The sequence below is a fragment of the Pleuronectes platessa genome, chromosome 6, assembly GCF_947347685.1.
Source record: "Pleuronectes platessa chromosome 6, fPlePla1.1, whole genome shotgun sequence".
Lineage (NCBI taxonomy): Eukaryota > Metazoa > Chordata > Actinopteri > Pleuronectiformes > Pleuronectidae > Pleuronectes > Pleuronectes platessa.
The window spans coordinates 19,307,897-19,326,959 of record NC_070631.1 but is presented as its reverse complement, the minus strand read 5'-3'; the positions used below and the strand labels follow the sequence as shown (position 1 = coordinate 19,326,959).

Below are 19,063 nucleotides of genomic sequence, written 5' to 3'. Positions count from 1 at the left end.
CATACTGATACACAGCACTGCCAGATCCCCCTGTGTGTATGTGTGAGGGAGAAACAGACGAGAGGTTTGTGTGTGAGCAGACTTCAGATCAGGTAACGCTCTGGCTCGTTGTCAAGGCGATTAGGAATTAGAATAACTCATCAGCAAACCCACCTGCCATCTTTGTGCCTTCCACAATGATGTCATAATCCCAGCTCATCATTTTAACATTTTGTTACACTCGGATGTGATTGGCATGTTGGCAATATTCAGGAGTGGAGGTCACTAACAATTAGGGCTGAACGATTTGGGAAAATAATCTAATTGCGATTTTTTTCCCAAAATATTGCGATTGCGATTTAATATGCGATTTTTTTATTTTAAATCAAATCTTTTTTAATATGCAGCTGCATCGCTTTGTTTCTGTCAGGATGAGTGTTGAAATATATAAAAACGTGATTAAACTTATTACTATGTTGTCAATTACATCTTAAAATGGTGGGATGAAAGTTCTGTCTCTACGAGTTACCCGTCAGTTTGTTTTTCGAGAGGCCGTCTGTGTATGAGGTCGGTGTAGATCTGAATGGGGAAAATAAGTAAGTTGAGGTGAGTGTGACACAGAGAGCGAGGCCGGCGGATGTATGAAACCGTTGAAGTACTTAGTTGATACTCAAACGTAACTATTTGAAAGGTAAACAGGCGGTTAATGACCTACATGTGCCCTTGACCCAAATGCAAATATTTATACAGGCTAATGACGTGTAGATAACCACTGTCTTTATTTAAACATGAAAAACATTTGAGAGGTGATAACAGAGCTTCAAAATAGAAACACCGCTTCCTCTGCTTCAAAACATTGAAAGCATGACAGAGCAACGTCTGCGTGTGTCCGTGCGTGCGTTCAATTGAGAGGTTGTGTCCTGCCAAATAGAGTAAAGAGTCCCCTTAGTATTTGACAAATATTAACCTGATGACAAAAAACACTGAGTCGGGGTGAACTCTGTAACAACAAGCAGTTTCCACTTTCTCTGAGCACATTCCCATAATGGGCCGGCGGTGCTCGGCAGGCAGACAGAACTGGGCAAACATTGGAGCGGCCAATAATGACCTGATGGTAATTGTTCTGGCCAACTCACTTTATAATAGAAACCGCTAATGAGAAAAGTTTAACACTCCAATATTGTTACTCAGTCGGTCAGGCCCTGCTTTGGTGGTCCAGCCTCAAACAAAACATGTGTAGTAGTTAATGTAGTAGCTCCAGGCCTGCCCCTGAAGAAAATACATTTAGCTTTTAGGATTTATGGGTTCTCTTGATTATAAAACTAAAACCAGTAAATGTGAACCACAGCTCTTGTTTGTCTTCTAATTACTCTAGAGGTACTTTTATTAAGAAAACAAAAATGGCTGAAGTCAGGTCAAGGCTTTGGCGTGGTTTAACGTAAGGTGCCCTCACCTTATCACCAAACTTCATTACGTTATGAATTAGCAAAAACACAATTACTTGTTGCTGTCAAGTGCTGTATTTGATTCTGCTTTGAGCTTGTTTAAGGACCACTGTGTTATATACATGATCTCTTGTGCCCATCCAGTACAACCACAGTCTTGTGTTTTTGCTGCTGCCCTCTGAGTAGTGGCTCTCGAGACAAATCACTTTTCATACTCTGTATTGTTTTGTAGATTTTGTTGTAACCTCAATTGCCATTTTTGCCAATCAAACTGCACTCAACAGTCCACAAGCTGGCCACTATGGCACCCCAGACTGTGGTCAATTGCGTCCACTTTGCCGCCATTACCCGTGAGATGCGTCAAGAACTTGATTGAGTCCACTTGTGGCAAATAGAACAATGTCTTGACTGCAAAAATAAAGGACATATTGGTGCATTCACCCAGGTGTCATGTTTCCATCATTGCCGATCGGAAGCTGTAGCCGATAAAAACAAGTCTACAGAGTCATTTGACCAAGAGGTGAATGTCAAGTGTCTCCACGGTCATGTGAAGAAGGCAAACTCCACAGAATATTCTGACCCAATCATGGGTATATCCTCTTGAGTCCACACTTACAGGTTACCCTAGTGTTACCTGCTCACTGTGTGTCTGCTCAAAACTTTTTAACTCGGTTTAGCTTTTTAAACTGAATTAAAGGATCTGAATTCTTCTTCCAGCCTAACAATCTACTCAAATGACATTTCTGGGAGAGCTGGATCAGTGGGTCACATACCAACACTGTTGTGTTAAATATCTAATTCTGGAAGACTGGCATGCAATGTAAGATCATAGACGGCCGTAGGAATATGGCAGCTTGGTAGTTCAGTGCAAACAAGCCGGGGCAGCAGTATTGCAGGGTTTCTCTCTCTCTCTCCACCATTGGTCAATCAAGGTTAGGTAAACAGTGAAATGCCAGCTCCTCTCTCTCCCCACAGGAGGCATGGCTGGATACCAGCACTGTGTGGTATTGTGGCAAAGGTGAATGTGTGTGTGTGTGTGTGTCTGTGTGTTTGTGCTCGTGTGTAACCGAGTTCATGTGTTGCCAGGCAGGCTCCACTTCACATTTCCGCTGTCACCTCCTCTCTCTACCCCCACCTCACTGTTTCTCGCTCTGATGCCCCTCCCCCAGGCAATGTGGGTTAATGTATGTAATCATGAGAGACTGGGCTCTCACCTTCCAGCACTCTGTGTTTGTGTGTGTGTGTATGTGTGTGTAATCCCACACCACCAACATGGGTTTAAAGGGGTCTATGGGTCCACAGGATTGTTTTGAAATGACCTTGTCCCTTATTGTTGCAGAATGATCTCTTTCTTGATTTGCTTTACTTTTATTGACTGAATACTCTTTAAAAATTCGGCGGGTTTAAGAGAGGTTTAATGAATAAGTGCAATTTGTTGCAGATCCAAATAGAAATCAGGATCTAATGAATTAAAATGTGGTTTTATAGGGCAACTGTTGGGCCTTTATGGAGGAATGAGCTGTCGGATATTCTTATCTCTCCCACAAGCTTATTATTACTTTTCACTGCCATCTGTTCTGTTTTCATTGATTCATCGCTTCCTTCCAGACTTCTGTCAAGTCCCTTTTTGTATATTTCTTCATCATAATTTTTCCCTGACCTGCATTATCTTCAAGGTTTTAACCGGGAATTATGATGTCATTTCCCATAAATCTTGATAATTTGTCTCACCATTGAAAGTTTTGGGATTTTACATGAAGCTGAATTTTCCTGTGTGTGTCGATTGTAGCGTTTATGACGTGTTAATTGGTGTTTTACAACGTGTGATACACTTCTGCAAAGCTAAATGACATTTTGCCCACTGGTGCGCTGTCCTGAAAGCGGCAGCACATGACTTCATCCATCTCTGGCCTCTTTTTCCCCTTTTTAAATCCTCCTCTCCTTGTCCTTTTTCATTTTCTTTCCTCTGCCTATTTTGATCAATTTTTTACATGGCATCTGAACACATGAACCATTTTAGTTTATCAGAGCTGTAATCACAAGGTCAACATGTAAAATGTGCAGGTTTAGACGAAATAAAACGTAAAACATACAGTGCAGCCTGAACAGTAGTTTACATTAGAAGCTTTACAAATATAGAACTAGCGTTTATTGTGTCAGTATATTTATGTAATTAGAAATTCATCTGTGTTTAAAATGGCCAAGACTTAAGCTGTTTTCTGACATGCAGTAAACTCCTGATAATCTCCTGACATTCAGAGGGGCTGTATGTGAGAACGCAAATGTCCAAGGCTGACTTGCACTAAAGGGACTTTCTCCACCTGGCCCCCTAGTATATAAGTCTGCAGAAAGTTGGGAGAATCCAATATGATGTGTGGGATACACAGCGAGCGAGTGGAGGGGGGGGATGATGACGCTTCATGCAACATTTGACAGACGAAAAACATTTATATAAAGAAAACAAATATCTCCTGCTGAAAAAGTGGAGCCACACATGTAGAAGACGAAGATGTAAAGACAGTTTGTGGGGAGCCGACGTCTGTGTGTTGTAAAGACAGTCACATGATCTGCGCAGGACAGTTAATACGTCACTTCCTGCCTCTGTCTCCTGCAACTAGCTGCTCCACCTCTCGCCTGATCTGTGATTCGTTGCTGGTGTAAACGCGTCTGTGCAGAAAAAACTCCCAAGTGTGAAAAATAAACTGCGGGTAAAGTCACATCGGATAACGGCTCAGGTGAGAGGCTCTGGGCTTTCATTCCGCTCATAAAATCTCCAGATAATGTCTGAGTGAGATTGAATGATGTTTATTCAGAGGGTTCACCGAAAGCTATGACGTTTCTAACATGTGACAGATGCAAAACAAAACAAAAAACCTAAAAGACAACATATCTTTGGATGAAAAAGTGGTACCATACACGCAGAAGACCAGCGACAGATGCACTGTAAACAAATACTTCATCCCCGCAGCTGAATTTGTCCATTACATCCTGCATCTGCCGGCTGCACCACCCTTCACCCGACCTCTCCAGAGATGTCTGTGTGGTTGTGAACACGTTTGAGCGATGAATCTCCTGCTGAGTTGATGATGTGTGAAAGTCAAACTTCGCAGAAAGTCCGGACAGGATTCTGTGGATTCTATTTCACAGTTCATCCAAACTAATAGTGATTAATAATTAATAACTATTAATGTTATAATGCCAGTTAACAACAAACCAATGAACAAACAAATAACCCCCCTCAGCACATACCCCCTTCTGAGTGATACACAATTAAAGCAAAATAATAATAAATGAAATAAAAAAGGATAAATAAAAAGATAACTTAGACAGACTGCGCCAATCCAATCAAATGCTCAAACCACAGTAATATGACATGCTGGGCTATTATCATATGAAAGAAAAAGATTCCAGGTATTTTTAAATGTACTAGCAGTCCCAGTTAACCAAATTTTCTCCAGTTAAAAAAGAAGCACTTCTTTGATCCATCTCGCGTGGGTAGGCGTAGCTGAGGATTTCCATTGTTACAATATATTAATATATTAATCTTCTTGCCAGTAGAGTTGTGAGTACTATCAACTCCTTATGTCCATCTCTTCCTGCTTGAACCCTATTACCCCTGTTACCTAAGGCAGTCACTCTGGAGAGGGCGGGGCTTGCTGGCATCACACTGGTTCCTGTGTCAGTTGGCCATGGGAGGGGCTAAGGGGGGATGAGGGAGGAGTGGGATGTAGACAGGAAAAGGCAGCACTATGTGAGGAGGGGGGGGTTTCCTACACGCGGCAGGCCGGGGACGCTTTCAGCGACTCATTGTTTTGTAATTGTCCCAATGGCCTTCTGTTTTCACTGGAGCGCTGTAAAGCTGCGAGACGAGGCTCGAGCTGCATGTGCAGAGCTCACACACACAGACACGCTCGGCTCAGATGTGACAGTGAGGAAGTGTGTTTTACAGCATGAAGGAGGAACACACAGCAGCCGGAGAGAGTTTCTCTGAGTGAAAGTAGAAGAAGGAGGCATGGATCTCTCACAAGAGTAGGAGAGTCCAACACTTTTCAACCACATGACATGGGTGAGTAGTAGGAATGTCTTTAGACTGACTTATATCTCAGGCGGTGACAGGTTTCCTTTATCAGTCTGGTGTTTTGCTTATCATTTCTTTGTTCCTCCTGCTGCGTCTCCTTCTCTCTGTCTTTTAAATGGTGTGAGTATACAGACACAAAGAAGAGGTGGGGAGGTGTTAGCATACTGACCTATATGTGGTGCAAGTCTTTGACCGGGCCACTGAGGCAGATCACACAGCTCATAGGTTTCATAAGGCACATTATGAAATAGAAGCAGGAGTTTTCCAGATTCCATTTACATGTTGATTTATTCTGTTACATCTCATTTGTGGCTACGTCCTCCCCTTTTCAAGAAGACGTTGGTTCTACTTATTCCTAGAAGAAGTTCCGATTTATTTCTTCCTTTTCGCTTATTCAGAATTTTTTTTATTTTGTGCAAATAATAGTGTCTCAGTTTTGGTGAATAATGCATTACATCCAGTGAAAAGTGTTTCCTGTTAAGTTTTTGTAACAGTGTTTCCTCAGGTTTGTGGAAAAACTGAAACGAATCAGTAAGCACAGATATCAGTTTGCCTGAGGACACTTTGTACATAACACAACTGGATATAGATGCCACTCATCGGTAGGTTGAACTTGACATTTATTTGTAGGACATTTTTATATATACATAAGGAATATGTTTTACTTGCTCATGGTCTGTTCTCACCGATCCAAACGAAGCTTGCACTACTAGTGTGTGATTTTGCTGATTCTGGCACCGCACTCTGACATATGGTTTATATAGAATGCAAAGACGGAGTAAGTGCCCCACATTCCTGCAGTGAACACTGTGTGTAAAAACTGCATTCCTCGTCTGTGCAATTTATTTTGCTACAGACGAAAATGCAAGCTGTTTGTCTGGGTCAGTGGAGCTGCAGCTTTGTCGTATATATGCAAACATGTATGTTTAGAAGAAAAAAACAGTCTCACGTTAATTTACAAGTGAGAAGTTAAGAGTCGTTAGTGACTGTGTGTATATTTGTGAAGGTTTAATGAGGATCATATTTTTATAATCATACTTTTAATTTGAGTTGTATTTTTGCTTTCATATCCTTGTGTCCTCTCCCCTTTGCTCAGGCAGGTTTAAACCAACAAATGACAAACATTATATATGTGTTCGCAACTGTTCCGCTTTACAAAACCACTTTGTCAAACTAAACAACACACAGAGAGCATGAGTGCGTGGGCGGCTGCTTCCGTACATGCTCTGTTTTCTTGAGTGTTATGGAGGAGTGGTTTTCTTTGGAAGTGGGGCTTGGGGAGCGGGCTTTTATCAGCGGTAAGAGTCCCCCCTCAGCGAGGCCCCAGCTCCAGCATCCAGGCTTATGCAAGTTTTTCAGCTGCCAGCCCTGCTGCCTGCCTGAGCCTCACACTCACATTGATATTGACTCCAGAGGAGCACACAGAGCAGTGGTCCAGCAGTCAGTGAGTCAGTCAGTCACTGAGGCAGTAGATTAAAGAGCAGTCGAGTGTAAAAACAAGGCTAAGAGGAGAAAGACACTACCTGTACTCGTTCTCAAAGAAGAGGAGGCGCTTTAGAGAGTTTGACAGGGAGTTAGAGACCTAAAGACAAGAGAGAGGAGGACGCAGGAAAACTGAGGAGACCGACTCTTCTCTTTACTCCACAACCATGCTGCTCCTGGACGAATCAGAGCCATTTGCAGGTATGTGACATCCTCACCCTGAACCCTGAGGCAGGTGTTGTTGAATGGTTGAATCCTCACGGTCGGGAGGAAAGTGGCTGTAAAGAGAGAGGAAAAGAAATGGGTTGCAGAAAGGTTGGAGACACAGGGATGCTTTTGAGGAGTGGAAGAAATGCTGCACAGATTCTCAGCAGTTGATCTGATGAGATGGTGAATGCTGCAGAGGTGATTCCCAGCTGAATCCTGTGTGAAGAGAAGCAGAATGAATGAAATCAGAAAGAAGATAAATGTGGGGAAAGGGAACTGAAGCAGAATTTTCATCCAACTCCTCTCAGACGAGTGAAATGTGCCACAGCAGTTGATTGACACTTGTTAAGTTACTTAACGTTGTTGTGTAACACTGGATGCATGAAGCATCTACACTGGCTGTCTCCTCTCCTCTCTCTGTTTTCTCGCTCCACACCTTCATCTCCTCTCTCCCTGTTCCAGTCAGTCCTCCCTCCATCTCTCAGCCGGTCTCTCTCCCACGTGTGCCCGGCTTCCTCTCTTGTGTTGTCGTCTCGGGCCCACCCTCCTATTGGTTGTTTCTACGTTACCTAAACCAATGCCACCATGTGATTGGTGGATGTGTGCAGCATCGGGCCATGCTGAAAGCATGAGCCTGTGTAGACAGGAAAACATTTGGTTTATCAGACCAGTGGGTTATGGGGGTAAAGTCAGGGGGCAGAGACAGAAAGCCACTAAAAGTAAAGACTACTTTTGTCTTTACTTAAACTGCATGGACTGAAATCTAAACTTTTCCCATTTGTGTTACTTTGTCAACGTACAGGAGGTAAAACATTCAACTCCAGAAAGATTTAACAGAGCCCCGGCGTCAGATAGGCTTTTTTGTGCATCTTTTCCTGCACGCCTCGGTGTCCTTTTCTGTATATTTAAAGTTGATGATTATCAAACACACACAAAGTCAAATACGTCACTGTCCTGCCTGTGAACATCCTTCACTGTGTAGCTTTGTTTGTCCCAGAAAAAGAGAGATTGTGTTTGCATTTGTTCAGCCAAAGGTTAGAAAAGCTGCGGATGCTCATTTATCCCTGGGCTATAGATGAAAGCGACCGCTGCATTTGAACCAAGTCGAGTTCTGAAAAGATCATCAGATCTTGATTTAGGATTTGGACTTTTAATTTTCGTTTTGATGTTTGTAAGTCTTCATCGAGTTGTGCTGCGTCTGCATCTCATTGTGTTGGTGTTTTATTTAGAAAAAACTCCACAGAGATCCTTTATGTGGAAATAAATAATGTCTACGTTCTTGTCATTCTCTGAATTGCTCTGCGTTTGAATCGCTGTGAAAAGGGACACAAGATGCATTGTCCCAGCGAAAAAACGGCACGTCAAATGACAAACCACTCTCCCTCATCTATTCAGGAGGATGTGTGTGTGTATTAGTTATTTGCACACATACCTGCCTTTGAGTACAGTCTGTTCATCAGAAAATATTTTTTTATCAGCCGCTGTGGTGCAACACAACAGGAAGGAGCTTGCTTTAATGATACCCCTGTGGACGCTCCTTTCGGTTGTAATTGGCCTCGTCACGCTGGGCAGGAACAACCTGTCCTGTTCAGAACAGCCTCAAGGTCTGGGCCGAACGCTGCAGAGCACGTGAATCCTGGCTGCCTTCATAATGCTATATTGTGTGGGATGTAGGCTCAGCTGAGCCGGACACATGGCTCCCATTTTCACCTCCCTAATGTTGTCTTTGTTAAACATCGAGGTTTTCTTTTTAAATCTCTCTGCTTCCTCGTGTCAGACCATAGAGATGCATTCTTTGTTCTACATCAATGTGAATTTCCTCCTTTTTATTTCAGCGATAGCGACCCCTTAATTCCCCTTAACTGCAGCTTTTAATGCCGTTTGTTTGTCTCCTGCTGTCTTACCTTACTTGCCACCATCCCCTCCTATTAAATGCTTGCCTCGTTGTATAGTGTCTAATGATCAGAGAGTGAACATCATGAAGATAGAGTAGCAACGTTCCAATTTCACAACTACTACATGATAACAATCAGACCAAAAGAACCTGAATAATCACTGATATAATATTGCATGGTAAGCCAAGGGTTTTAATACAAATAACCACACGTTTCCCTGTCGACAAAATGATGTTGAACATAACATTAAACATGCCAGGGCGTCCAAAATCACATCTGACATCTCGTCATGCAAGCTGAATGACAATGTCCTTGCATAACAGCTTTTCTTCCTCATGTAGAGAAGACTTGCTGCAGTGCTTCCATAACAAGGCTGTGTGCACGTCTGACAGAGGGCAGGTCCACAACACAATAAAGATTCAAGAACGTTGTTGACAGAAAAACATGCAACAGTTTAATAGAGCCCCTGAGGTGGAGGACCGGCACAAGAAAGAAAATACAGTATACAAATGTATTATGTACGTATGCAAATGTTTATTACTTCTTCCATGGAGGTTAGTTTTTCATTGTTGTCAATACGCAAAACTACTGAACCGATGTTATTGGAACTTGGTGGAAGAGTGAGGTTTGAGCCAGAGAAGAAAACATTAACTTTCAGAGTGGATTTGATCCAGGATTCTTCTCTTACGCTTTCTTAAACTCAACATTTGTCAAAAAATAATGCATAAATCTTGATGTGTGAGAGGTACCAGATGTATCTGAGCTCAGCACCATGAAAGTTAACTCTCCTTTTACTCTGTGGTTGATTCCAGTCATTCAAAGCCTTGTGAACCAGTATTTACTCTTGTGTTGAAGAGATCCCTGTTTGTCTCCTGTGTTGCTTTTTGGCTGCCAGAGAGAAAAGCTGCTTTCTTTTGTCAATAAGGGGTTTACGTAACACGCCGAAGTCGGACCAGCTCAGTGATGAGTGTGTGTGTGTGTGTGACCCCTCTCCTCTTATCTGCCCTCTTCCTCCTCAGCAGCAGTGACACACTGGCCTACTAACAGGTCGTTGTTCCTCACCTCACCCCTCCACTCCTGGCTCTTTGCCACCCTCTCGTCCTTTCGCCACATGTTTTGTCATTTACCCCCACACACATGTGTTAGTGTTTCTCCTGTCTGGCTTCCCCCACAAAAAATAAAACAGAATGCATAAATGAATAGGCCGCTAGTCTGTGTCGTGCCCTCCTGTCCTCTGAATGCCACCTACGTAAGCAGATTACAGATGATGCAGTTATTTACTACAGCATGAATCCATCTCTCTATCTCTCTCTCTCTCTCTCTCACATGCACAACCAGCAGGGGATTTTATAACTCACCTGTCTCGCTCTTATAAAGCAGCCTTAATAACCTATTCAGGGCAGTCTGTTATATAAGGTGTGTGTGAGAGAGTCTGTTTTCTTGACAACTACAGTCACGATTAAGTGTTTCTCAGTTATGAGAGTTATGTAACCCAGTTAGATCTTGGTTCGTGTTTGGAAGGAGACCACGGCTGCCTCTCCACAAGTATTTCTTCTTTGGTTTTGTGATTTTCTTTTCCTTTGTCTCTCTTTGATTGTGCTGGTGGTTTTTTTCCTCACGACTGAGAGGAAGAAAAAGGTGTTGAAGTGTCTAAGTATCAGGCCTCTCGTTTAGACCCACTTCCCTTATCTTTACGCGTGATCTTTGGTTCAGTCCATTCAGTCGATCTTAGAAAACCAGCTTGAGAGGATCATTGGGATCTCCTCTCAATTTCCACTGTTCTCACCATTAATCACAGTGTAAATAACACAGTAGGAGAATGCTGGTCCGCTCTATCAGATGTGACAGGCATTCATATCCTATTTATTCACCTGATTGGCAAATCCCCATGTTACATTACATTAGTCAGATATGTTGTTATTCAACACACTAAGTCATGTTTCATGTTCCTGAAGTTAATTCAGAATTTGGGAAGATCGTATTTGGATTTCATAATACTTAAAATTGTATGAATACGATTTTAAACAGAGAGCAATGTAAAAGATGATTCTCATTGGTTTATCATTGTTTAAAATGTTTGTATCTCCTGCTCACCAATCATATTTTCTGAGAGGATTTTCCAACACATGTTCATGGTTTAATTTTCATATCAGGTATTTCTGTCTCAATTGGACTCTCCTGAAGTCCTCTCAATAATAATATAATAGATATCGATGAGAATTATCCAATATTCTGTGACTCTCTGAAGTCCAACAACGCAATCAGTAGTTAATTAGTTAGTTAGTCTGTCCACCTTTATTACCATAAACCTGCTTGTATGCACCCGGGCCAGACTCACTAATTACAGCATCTAACTTTGTGCTTCTCAAGCTCTTCATGTTCTTAATACATCACCATGTTAATCTGGGTGTGCCTGCTCTCACGAGTGTGCTCTATGACTCTTTGTGTGTGCGTGCGTGTGTATGTGTGCACACATACAGGACGTGAGGTTCTTGTGAGCATTCTGGTTGTATAACCGCCAGAGGCGGCAGTTACATAAGCGCCCAACCAGCCCTGGCGTCGGTGGCCTGTCTGTTAGAAAGCAACTCTGTCTGAGTGAGTGAGTGAGTGCGAGTGTGGAAATAGAACAAAATGTGTGTTGCATGGTTTGACCTCGATGCTCGACAGAATCCACTGACCAGCAGTCACATTGATCAGTAACCATTGTGTCTCCATTTCAGTCGTGGTGACATTGTGACCTCCCTCCTCACATTTCGACACCAAAGCTGCTGTTTCCTCATATCAAATCAGTTCTCTGACATCTCTGTAACGTTTTAATTTGCTGGAATATTTTACCTACAAGTCGTTTAGCCAAGCTAAGTGTGTGGTGATGTATTTGCCTCGTTAGAGTGTTTGTCTGTCAGTCTCTTGGACGCGTCAAGAATTCCCAAGTCAATATGAAGGTGATCATATAAACAGTTTGGCCACAAGCCGTAGTTAAGTTTCATTTACAGTCCAAGTATATCACCACATCCTTTTTGATTTTGCTCCTTTTTGTTTTCCCATATGAGCATTATATGTTCATAATTGCATTATAAGTAGGTTTACTTGAAAATGAAGGCATACTGTATAGGGAAAACAAACCATTATGAAAACGTTATCTAATCAAGGCTTGGTATTTTTAAACAGTAAACCTTTTAATAAAAAACTAAATAAAAAGAAAATGTAATTATGAAGATCTTAAATTAAGAAAATAATTTGAGAGATGAGACATAATTTTACAAAAGCAGAGGAGCAAGAAGACAGGCAGACGTTACAAGGGTAATTTAGAGATAAATAGAGAGTAGAGGTGGAAATGAAAAAATCAAAGAAGAGCTGGATGGAGGAAGGAACTGCTGTGGGGACAAAGAGGAGGACGAGATCAGATAAGATTTGTCCGAAACTGTAAATCTCTGCCTGTTGGGAATTCCCAAAGCCGAGGCTTCTAATTTTAACCAAGAAAGAGAGTTGTTTAAAAGGAGTCAAATCAGTAGGAACCGATTTCCACACATCTATAATTTAATTTGTAGATAAACAAGCGGTTATGTTGCTCCAAAAATCCCCCATTGAAAAACTTGTTAAGGATTTGACAAATCGAATTTCCTCCCCTTACTTTACCCGCATTTTTGTTTTGTGTTTTAATTCTAACATATTATATATTTAAACCTTTTTACTTTTTTATCCGATTTTTATATTTCAAAATAAACTCTCACTACCTTCTTTCTTTTGAGAAATCTGCGTATCCTATTGACATAAGAGGAAATTCATAGGCTCATTGTTCACTGATTATTTTATCAGGAACTGTGGTTTCAAACCTCTTATGTGACCAACTCTTGTTTAACAGAGCTGGAGTTACACAATTCACCTTTAACGTTTCAAACATGTTGAATAATAAGAAGAGAATGGTTATATTTATGGTTCCGAGAGGAAAGAGTCTAAAATTGATTAATTTTCCTTCCTAGAAGCGTCTAGATGAGAGTCCCGGGTGATTTCTGAATGAAACAATATTTTTTTTTATAATTTCCGTGCTGTTGCGAAGTGATCTCTTTATCCCGACATTTCCTGGCTACCTACTGGAATCCCCATCTGTGTTGGATATGCACACTGTGTGTGTGTGTGTGTGGGTGGATTCAACGTCATGCTGAAGTAAATATCTGCGTCATCTCTAATCTGCTTACGTAAGTGGCATTATGAGGACAGGAGGGCATGACACAGACTAACGGCCAGTTTTATTTATGCATTCACTTTATTATTTCAGGGCTTGGAGGTCAGTGATCCACAGTGAAGACGAGCTAGAAGGGTTTGCCTTTACAGGGAGCCAGACGGGAGAAACACACACGAAAACTGTGGCTCCTTAGTTCAGAAGTATGTCTGTCAGGTTAAGGGACAAAACAGAACCTGTATGTAGGTCACACTGTTTAGAGACTTACCTTATCTCATGTTTTCTGTGTCAGTGCGTCCCTGTTTGGCCTCGGCTGTCTGAGATCATGATTAATGGATGGACATAAATGTCATGCAGGTATTAGGTTGTGTAGAGAAAAACAAATCTTTAATTCTCCAACCATGAAGCACAAGCCACATTTTTTCTGACATTTAGTAAGATTTCGGATGCCTGCCTGTATTTTGGGTTTCATCATGAAACAAACCCCACTCATGTGCCTGGCTTCAACCAGACAGAAACAACTATTGTACCCTCACTCTGTAAAGTCTCAAACAAACATGTCAACTGCTTAAAGTTGGAGATTACTTCTGTGAAGCTCAGCTTCTTGACAGATGCGATAGATTTTATTATGATAGCAATTGACAGCAGGTGAAACGTACACTTAACTCATTCTTGAAGCGTCCATTTTGAATATTTTCTCTTGTTGTGACCTGATTGGTTTCTGGGCAGGACCACAGACTGAATATAAAGATAGACGAGGCATCTCCACTTCCTCACACTATAAATCTGTTTGTTGCGGACATGAATTCCGCACGGTAGCGACCAGTGTATGGAGCTACCGCAGCAATGTCCTACCATTACAGGCTACAGTTTCAGCTGTCAATCATGGCAGTTCACTGCTTTTTATAGCCAAAAATACAGAAATCATCTTTGAGAAAATACATTTAGGCTTTTTATTTTGGTCCACATCCCATTAGCTTGGATACAAAAGGTAGGGTCTGTGAAGGCAGCCCGCCAGTAGGGGGCTGCCTTCTCTTTTGTGGAGCCGTCATGTCGTCCATCTTTTATAGTATATGGGTATGACATGCAAACAGTGACTTCCTTTGACTAATAACCAACCTACCTTCTTTATTGTGATTAATGTGTTGTAAAGTTTTATTACATCCACACATCCCCAGGGTTTCACCCCAGCTTGATGAGTGACCAAATTGTGAATAGAAATGTGGCCTTAGTTTTAACTTTTTTTGATGCAGCAGTTACGTATCCAGTGAGACTTCATATCACACCATGAATCAGTTATCACTCTCCTGGACAGGCTAACGTTGCAGTAATTGCTATAAAAGACCAAATTGGATACCCAGAAGTCCTTGTCAGTCTTGTAACAGTCCGTATAACTAATAAAGAAGCTGAGGGAAATGTTATTGGATGACTTTACAGATAAGAACCTTGACTGTGTTTTGAGCTTGAGGGCAGACATTGAACCATCTGTTCCAGAAACAGTTTAGTTTTTCTATGGAAAGTAACTACTGAGCACTTACAAGAAAAGGATATTCCATGCAGGCTGTTTTCACCACTGTGGGGTGAAAACACTGTATCACCAACTCTTCAGTTTTTTCACAGCCGAGACCCAGATGCAGTCACACACCGCATTTACTGTGTACCCTCAGTTTGTGGAAACACTTCTCCAGTAGTGCTGAGTTTTACATTTTTCCTCAGTCTTCCTCACTGAACAAGACTGACGAACTGGAGAGAATGCAAACCATTTTGTAACATGCATATGCACGCACACACACATTCATACACACCCAAAATGCCATTGCAGTGTTGCGTTCTTCAGCAGAGTCTTATATAAACATGTAATATATACTTGGTTGTTATATAACCTTGTGGTTACGGAACATTTCCCCACCGCTACACACCCCCACCTCTCCGAGACACCCTATGATTGTGTTCCCAGTGGCAACAGATTCTCTGGATTCACATATATGTCTTCGTACATTCTGTGTTCCTCATGTGAGGAGTAGAAGTCTTGGACCCACAGGGGGTGTGTAAGAGAACAAATTAATGGCTCAGAAAATTCACTGTGGGGGCTGTTTACTCTGTGACACTCGCTGACTGCTGATGATTCAGCATTTTGTCAAGACACTTGGTTGCATTATCAGTTTCTCAGCCCAGTATGTAGAGGTGCAGTAGGTTCATTTAAGTACAGGACTGAACCTATGTCACGAAGGGTTAAGTGATTTATTTCGAAAGGTTATGTTATGCTATCTATCTCTCTCTGTAAATGACTTCACTTTCATCTCTCTCCCCTCTTCCTGTCTAGTCCCACTGTCTCTATTCAGAGTGTGTGTTTGCGTTTAGTCTCCGTGAATTTCCGGAATCGTTATATAACTGTTCTGTAAGTTGTAGGGAGGTGGGGGACAAAAAAACAAGGGTTGGATGCTGTTATAGAGTGAATGATTAAAATAAATCAGTGATACTACATATAAAATCACTTGAATCTAATCTCTCACTGATTGGCTACAAAGTATTTACCTTGTGTCCACTTTTTCATTTGCTGATCTAGACACAGTTTAAGTCTGTGGCACTTGTTGCATAGGCCGTGTTTAATGTTTCCTGCTTTTTGATTGAAATACTTGGAAGAAGAACAGCGAAGGTAGCCGGAGAATAAAGGCTTAACAGAGGAAAGGCATTACAGTGCTGCACACACTTCACAACTAACAAAACAAATTGGCCTGTTTTAAAGCAGCAGCTTCACATTACAAGCCAAAGAGAATTGTGGGCCCATCTGGAACCTGTAGCCTTAAGAAACAATTGCCATTGTTGTAGATGTGTGTCTCTGTGCATGCATGTGCACATTCCGATAATGTGGCATCACTAGCCTGGCCATGTTTTGTAACGTTCGTGAAATTGAAAAGCGTGTTGGCAGCGTGTCCTTGTTTGTCCAGTCATGCCAGGCAGATTTTTTGCTGCTGGACCAGCCGACATATTTCTCTGTGTGTTAGTTAAGTATATGTTGATCTATGTTCTTCTGTCAACATTTGTCCCTTTGGAATGTGTGTGTGCATGCATGTGTGTCTGCGTCGTGTTTGAGTCCTGTCTTGTGTTTCGTAAGCCGTCCATATTTATGATCCAGCTCTTACATAAGCCTCAGATCTAGTTCAGTGTGTCTCTGGCAGAAACACTGAGAGGAGGAGGAGAAGGATGACAGAGGACGAAGAAGGTGTAAGTGAAATCCAGGCTGATTGAGGGTGGAAGAAAGAGAATTTTAAAGATCAGAAAAAAGACAAAAGATCAGAGTTATAGGTGCAATTCATTACTTTATACTTTGGCTTAGGTTGATGATGAAGAGGAGTATGGTTTTAAAAATTCAGTTTTGTTAATTGTGATTTAAATCAATGTGAAAACATTAATGCTCACTCACAGGCTGCAGCTGACAACAGCAATGGAATGCGCTGAACAAGTTTAATGGAAGTTTCCATTTCAGGCACAGTAAACAAGAGAGAGAGAGAGACTGTTGTGTCTCATATGCACCACAAAGGGACAAAAGTGTGAACAGTGAAAAATAACACAGTGCTGATCCAGTCAGACTGGTTGCTTGATTGGTTGGGAGGAACTGCACATGTGTTCACCACCACCTAATGATTGTATTATATGATTTATTACTCACGGGTGTAGTTTATAGGTGTGTGACTTGAAGTTCATCAGTTCTCAGTGGCAGTGGATGGCCTGAGGTGTGCTCATCATCAATCAAATGGCACAACTATACTCACCCACCCAGCCTTAAATAGTAGGGGGTTGTTCTGGATGTGGCACTTCAGATTTTTTGGGGTTGGGTTGGGGGGGTAAAATACACCCTGTTATATAAGTCACACAGCTATTGGGTCTTTTTGGAAATCAGCTCACTTGTTTTTGTGTAACCTTTCTTACAAACCAACAACCGGACATGGATGGAGGTAGTAACCCTTATTTCTTCTCTTCCTCTGACAGACCAGTCCCACAGCGCCCCCTTCAGCTCAGAGAATGAGGCTCAGGGAGGCGACCCAACTGTGTGGCAGTGCACTCCTCCCCCATCTACCTCACCTTTGGGGGAGGCGCAAGCCCATCCTCCCCCATACCAGCCAGCATCCAGACCCCGATCCAGGCCGGCTAGCCAAAGCCCCTCCCCTCCCCTCGCCCTGATGGGAACCAAGAAAAGAAGTTCCAAACCGGCGCACATGAGACGCAACATCAGGTACTGAACTCGACATCCTCACTTCAGCTCTAACGGTTGTGCTAGTCAGAGACCTTTAAACGATGAGTTAAAATTTAACCATTAGCCCACCATTGTCAGCGTTAGATGTTGACTTCAATATACATCATTGGAAAAGATTCCCTGTCTGGTTGTTACTGTGACATGTCGTCAGAACTATATTTTTAGTGTGTATGAAACAATTTAAGTATTTAAATGTTTATCCGCTTACTGGGCCAGAAAAATCTAATAACATTTGTATGGGTTAACATAAAGACTGAGTTTCAACTTACTTCAAAAACTTTCCAAAAATGTGTCTGACTTTTGCCTGACAAGTAGTAAGCAGTCAACCTTGAGATCAGTAGGATTATTACACAATCCCCTGAGTATGTTACTGCTACGGTAAAATTCACTCAGCCAAGTGACCACATATTTTATCTTTAACAACACCCACTGTTAGCTGGATCATTTTATGACGAATAAGTTGAGGACAGGCCAATTCCTTCTAAGATCTGTCAGTCATTACACATGTGCCTCGTCTGCTGCCTCGGTCCTCCGGCTGACAACAGCCATGATGTACTGTTGCTCAACCTCAACTATGCTGTTGCTTTTACATAACAGCGTCTTAAGAATAATATCAAACATGTGTGTCAGCGTTGCAAGCTCCGGCTCTGTTGATGATAAAATATTTTACTATTTGTGTCTGTAAGTGTAAAAATGAGATACAAGGTTCTATAACTATTAGTGATTTCTTTGTCTAAACCCTTTCTCTAATGAAACCATCCACCTCTCAAAATGATGGCGGCATAGCCTACTAAAACTAAAACTAGGACTGCAAAGCAGCACTGAACTGGCCCGAGCACATACATTTTGAAGCGTTGCATGAGCACTGCGCACTGCGGCAAGGATAACCACCTCTCTTACTGCGTCCGTCACGTGATGTTGATTCTTGCCAGCTAATTGCTCATTACGGTCAACGCTATCAACTGCACATCACACTTTGAAAATTGTATGTAAATTGAATGATAGTTGTAAAACAAAGCTTATTTCATGTTGCCAATAGGTGGCGCCATCTGTATTATTACATACAGACTAATATATCTGTTCAATGGAACAACAACTACATTTTCACACTGACCAGTAGGTGGCACTATGACCCTGAGGAAATATTGACACAGAGAGCTGTTCAGGCTTGGACTCTGATCATAAGACAGAAGTTTAGTGGTGATAGGACAATGCACACTGGAGATATGACAACATCGTCTCCTTTGGCGAAGGATGAACCGATTGACCACATTGACCGATCTTTTGTGAAGATCGGTCAATGTGACCTAACTAAAGTAGCTTAGAACAAGTACATTCATTTTGATATAGTATTAAACTGTCACCCATACATTTTTGCAACTACAAAGCTAACTGTTTTTGCTTCAGCTAATTGCTAATGTTATTAGCATTTTGGTCCAAGTGCAGGTAGTCAACAAAGAGGATGTTTTACTTTTCCAGCTTTTACATTTTTTCATTAAGCTGAAAACAGCTTCTTAACAGACAAGAGTCCTGATTCTGAAA

At 41.8% G+C, this 19,063-nt stretch overlaps 1 protein-coding gene across 3 annotated transcripts in view; it reads left to right on the top strand.

Moving 5' to 3' along the window:
• LOC128442667 (helicase ARIP4) overlaps positions 1-19,063 on the top strand; it is a 66,438-nt gene that overhangs the window by 29,680 nt on the left and 17,695 nt on the right. Inside the window, exons 1-2 of one of the 3 annotated variants that reach the window (XM_053425224.1) lie at positions 5,237-5,490; positions 17,257-17,500. In XM_053425224.1, the coding sequence (XP_053281199.1) occupies positions 5,487-5,490; positions 17,257-17,500 (248 nt within the window). In that variant the 5' untranslated portion in view covers positions 5,237-5,486. Of the gene's footprint in view, positions 1-5,236; positions 5,491-6,803; positions 7,186-17,256; positions 17,501-19,063 lie in introns of those variants that run through there. The other 2 variants (XM_053425223.1, XM_053425222.1) reach the window with 2 other exon arrangements.